The sequence below is a fragment of the Triticum aestivum genome, chromosome 3A (genome assembly GCF_018294505.1).
Source record: "Triticum aestivum cultivar Chinese Spring chromosome 3A, IWGSC CS RefSeq v2.1, whole genome shotgun sequence".
Classification (NCBI taxonomy): domain Eukaryota; kingdom Viridiplantae; phylum Streptophyta; class Magnoliopsida; order Poales; family Poaceae; genus Triticum; species Triticum aestivum.
Genome location: NC_057800.1, coordinates 79,708,050 through 79,713,066, shown reverse-complemented (window position 1 = coordinate 79,713,066; position 5,017 = coordinate 79,708,050). Strand labels below are relative to the sequence as shown.

The 5,017-nt window shown below is 41.9% G+C and overlaps 1 protein-coding gene across 1 annotated transcript; it reads left to right on the top strand.

Annotated features, from left to right (window-relative positions):
* The first annotated feature begins 308 nt into the window (after positions 1 to 308).
* Positions 309 to 4,736, top strand: LOC123057982 (uncharacterized). The gene is made up of 12 exons (XM_044480837.1): positions 309 to 441; positions 538 to 608; positions 794 to 859; positions 979 to 1,054; positions 1,473 to 1,540; positions 2,391 to 2,492; positions 3,188 to 3,277; positions 3,497 to 3,571; positions 3,660 to 3,692; positions 3,908 to 3,982; positions 4,176 to 4,229; positions 4,319 to 4,736. The coding sequence occupies exons 1-12, from the start codon at positions 390 to 392 to the stop codon at positions 4,406 to 4,408; spliced, it is 852 nt and encodes a 283-aa protein (XP_044336772.1). The 5' UTR covers positions 309 to 389; the 3' UTR covers positions 4,409 to 4,736.
* Positions 4,737 to 5,017: the final 281 nt, after the last annotated feature.

Here is a 5,017-nt window from a genome sequence, read left to right as displayed (position 1 = left end):
GGTCCAAATTTTTTGCATATGGACCGTCTGTTGGAGCATCGTTTTTTGCCCCAGACAGTCCAAAAGTTAGTTATTTTTACATTTGGACCATCTATTGGATATGCTCTAATGAAATGAATTGGTTCTGGATAAGAAAAAACACACACACAAAATGGTTAGTTATTTTTACATTTGGACCATCTATTGGATATGCTTTAATGAAATGAATTGGTTCTGGATAAGAAAAAACACACAAAAAAAATGATTGGACCGTAACCTGAGTCAGGCGGCCAAACGACGCGCCCCCTACATAAACGAACCGACCCGCTTTGGACAACCGTTTCCTCTCCTCCAAGCCAAACTACCGGACGCTCTCCCCTCCCCAGCCTCGTCGCCCGCACCGCGAAGCAATGGCGACGGCGTCGGTGCACCTCGGACGCTACGTCCTCCTCGCCGGCGTCGGTGCGTACCCTTCTGTCTTGTCTTATTTTCATCTCGATCGCGAGCTCAGCTTCCCGTGCTTGTTTTTGCTGACGGATCTGTCGATCGCGCGCGCAGGTTTCGCCGCCCCCATCGTCCTCGGCAACGGCCGCGCCGCCCGCTTCTCCGACATCCTCAAGGACTTCCAGGTGCGTGCGCGCGCGCGAGATCGATCGATCGATCACTGGCTTAATTTATTCATCGCTACCTCGCTTCGACCGGTCACATCGACTCGCGGTGTCGACCGGCCGGCGGCGAGAGTGCGCGCTTGTCTAATTCCTATTCTGACTTTATGTGCTGCGGCCGGCCGGCGGCGGTGTTTCCACTTCCACAGGAGTTTCTGCGCGAGAAAGGAGTAGACGGCAGCGCCGCCGAAGAAAATGCCGCGCTCAGCCTTCAGGTGTGTGCTCTCTGTATTATAATGCCGTTGTGGTGACTGTAACCGGATGCACTGAAAATAAATTAGCGTACAGAGTATGTTTATATCAGTGGATTAATCATGTTTTCTACCAATTTTAGCTGCAAATGCTTGCTAGGGAGGTCCGATATTTGTCAATGGCTCAGACTATTGTTCATATCGACCCTGGCAACAAAGGTGCGTTCATCTGCTGCCCTGAAATTTCCCTGTTGTGACTATCCAACCATGTCTTGGTTAACATTACTTGGCATATCCTCGTTCCCATACTGCTGCTAACATTAAGGGTCTACTAGTAATGTCTTCCAAAATAGAAGTGGAGTGCAGTTGACTTATGCTGCATTCCAGAGTCCAGACACATCTTTTCTCAGATTGTACAAATATATATTTGATGTTCATGACAGTTTGATTGCAGAAATAAAAACATTACAGGGGACAAGCAGTCTAAAAAACTGCAATTGAGAAGTGTGTAGAATACCTATGTTTCATTGATGCCTAAAGTCTGGCTGTTGTATTTTGTTCATTCTTTTTTTAGTTCGTGTTTTGGTCATTTTACATCTACATGGTTTATAACCCCTTGTTTTTCATCTGTTTGCAGTTCTATCAGCTTTCATAGCACCTGCTGCAGCTGCTGGGGCGGCAGGCTATGCCTATATGTGGTGGAAAGTACGTGTTATCTACTTTATGTTAGCCTTCAATCTTCAACAATATTTCCGACAACTCGAGAAACACTAGCAACCGTCATGTGCAATGCACAATTTTCCTTAACAAATCCTGCATGGAAAATACATCGTATATGTGAAAACTAAAATTTGAACTATAATTTTAGTCGTCATTTAATTTATGCATCTCAAATCGCTCGAAGGAAAAGGATGGACATTGAATATCTTTAAATCTTGAGCAAGTCTACAGTGAAGAGATAATTAGTAGGGCTTGATTAGGGTACTAGTTGTGCCATAACTCTGCAATTACAAGGTAAATTCCAAGTACACCACACCAACTCATAGTTCTATAACTATTCATTGTCATTTAGTTCTTTTAGTAAACTAAAAGTGGTGGTTCTGCCGCATTGTTCGCAATTATCCAAAATCGTGCCTGGAGTTCTTCATTGTCTTATTAATAAATTTTATATGGTTTTAACTTCTAAACCTTGTTGGTATCACATTGTCTAGCTAATTATGCCTGTACAACTCGTAACACCGCTTGTTGGTTGCAATGGCCACGCCCCTTTGTTCATGATCTTGTATTAGCAGATTGTAACCTTGTTACTATGGAATAAACTCCCTTTTACCCTGCAAAGAAAAACTTTTAAACCTTGTTACCCTTCTCAATCAGCACACATATGCATAAAAAGCGTCATTTTCTTGTTTATACATTTGATATTTTTTTTGTCTTGTGCTGTCCTGGTTATCTGCCTAGTAGTGCTTGGTTTGATTCAAGCTTTTACGTCCTGATCAAATCATCATTACATTGATTTATTTATCATATATATTTACTTGTATCTGCACGCTTTCAGGGCATCTCATTTTCTAGCATAATGTACGTCACGAAGCAAAATATGGCTAATGCAGTTTCAAGCATGACAAAGCATTTGGAACAAGTGCAGAACTCTCTTGCGGTAAGTATAAAATACTTTTCCCAGTTATATTTGATTGGAAAAACGGTCACCATCTTCTTTATTCCTATATTAGTCCTCTGTGCTTCGAAGTGCTTCTATGTAATGATACCTTCTTTGTATTGTGCAAATTTGTTATGTTGTAATCTTCTTGGCTTAATACATTCGTGAGGCAGAGCACTACCATTTATCTTGTGCCTCGAAAGCATATTGCATCACTCGTGCTTGTTATAATTATGGATGTGATACCAGTTTTGGTGCTCACCATACATACATGTACCCATTTGCTCTCAGATATATTTGACTTAGAAGTCACTAGTCATTGTTGTGCTACTGCTGACCTGTTTCCAACAGAAAAGAAGTCCGCAAGGGCAAAGAGCTTGAAAGAAGTGTTTTCTTACAAAGAAAATTGCCATAATATGTTTGTTGGATTTAACTTGGAGCTTGAGCTTGTATTTCCTCAAACTATGTGACTATTATTTATAGTAAGATTTGTTTTGTTCAAATCAAATGCATTGGTAATCTGGGTTGCAAACTGGTTGATATGATTCTAAAAAGGCTAATCAATTTAAATGTGTACCTAATTTGCCTCTCTTTTCATGCGAGAAATGTGGAATATCGATTTTTTTATTGTTCCCTTTTTATTTTAAGCAGGCTGTTTAATTCTCAAGTACTGACATTTTTCTTTCAATCTGAAGGCTGCTAAAAGGCACTTGACACAGCGTATACAAAGGTTGGATGATAAATTGGATAAGCAAAAGGAGATGTCTGGACAAATAAGAGAGGAGGTACTTCCTAAATTTCTGTTGTAATGGTAACTGCACATGGCACAGCTTAATTTGAATAGTGGACTTGGTCATCCATGCAGTGTTAAGTACTTTTTTCAATTGTTCCTTTATTTTAGTAATGGTTGATTTGTAACAAAGTAAACAGTTTAAGTTACTTGGTGCATAAAAAGACCTCGGTGTGTTGTGTATAATCGCAAATATCACATCTTCTTCTTCCAGGTTGCCGGCGCACGAATGAAACTCAAGGACATTGGTGCGGAAATGGAAAATCTCAAAAAGTTGGCTTTTAATATGGTAAGCTTCTATTGGATCAATCATTTGGACAGTATTGATTGCCAGTCTTTCAGCTGAGCTAACGTAAACTACTGCGTTGCTTCTGCAGGATGGAAAGTTAGATTCAATTCAAGACAAGCAGGTAGGCTCCTCCACATATAAATGTTCACTTCATTGCATCGATCTTCTTAACCGTGGGAAATTTGCTCTACACTGCTATCACTTGTCACTGAAAAAGGAAAAAACTATATGCTGTGATTTCTAGCAAAGGGATTCCCTTACGAAGTTCTTGATATCAGGAGTGAGTCCAGCATATAACATTTCTCTGTGTGGTGACTATCGATATTGTATCAACAGGATTGCCAATTGGCTGGCGTGTCGTATCTCCTCCAATTCATAGAACCAAATGTTGCGATGCTGCCGAACCGCCTGGTAAGAACCTAACGAGAAATTACCACCCTTGCTACCACAGGGCCTCTCAATAACTTGTTACAGCATCTCACTTGTTTAGAAAAACCTCTGAATCATCATGGGAGTAGATTTTTGGGTAGCTGAATTGTACCACATAGCCTTCGTCTGCAAAAAGATCACTCTGATCTAACATCGTCATGTTCATTTGCTGCAGGAAGGCTTGCAGCGGCCGGTGGTTACGAGATCCATGAAGCAAGGAGAGCTCCCGGTTAGTTCCCATCTCCCACACACAACTTTCTCCATGGTTAGGCACTGTTATTAGTACATCTTTGTCTGATCGGAACCTCTTTCCTTCAGGGGCTGGAGTTCGGGCTGCGGCTGCTGGCGCTGGAACAATCTGCGAAAGGACCAGGGCTGGCCCTGCCGCCCGTCAAATCTGCGTGCTGATACTTCTACTTCTACTTACGTTGTCAGTCGTGGTGGAGGCCCCGACGAGTTTATAAATCCCAGGTTGTACAGACAGGGAATTCGTAACGTCTGGGAGTTACACTGAAGAAATACACGACATGTGGGTAGGGTAGTGTTTTTACTGGTCATTTTAGACGAACTAGGCCGTGTTATATTACTGGTTAACAATAGTTTCGGGGAGTCCTAACCTTTACAGTTGCTATTTGTTTCCTTGGTTCGGGCTTGGTGAACTATGTGGAAGCTTTGCTCGGTGCTCTCACAGTTTTACGCGTCAATTGACAAAATTGTTTGCTTTTTTTAGGGTTGACAAATTGTTTGCTTACTATGCGTTTTATCTGCCTTTCCAATGGGATTAGGATGGGGTAGCCTAGTACAGGCCGCCAGCCGGCAAGCTCTTTGGAAGATCCTGCTATTTCTTTCCAATCCTCTCTTAGTTGGACTGAGGAGCCTCCGGGGTGCCTCGTCTCAGCACTTGTGGATGATGTAATGCCTTTGTTAAATCAATATAAAGCTAGCCATGATGGCCTTCCTTAAAAAAACACACCAATGATATCAACGTTATATTGGCGGTTGTCATGCTGCCATTTT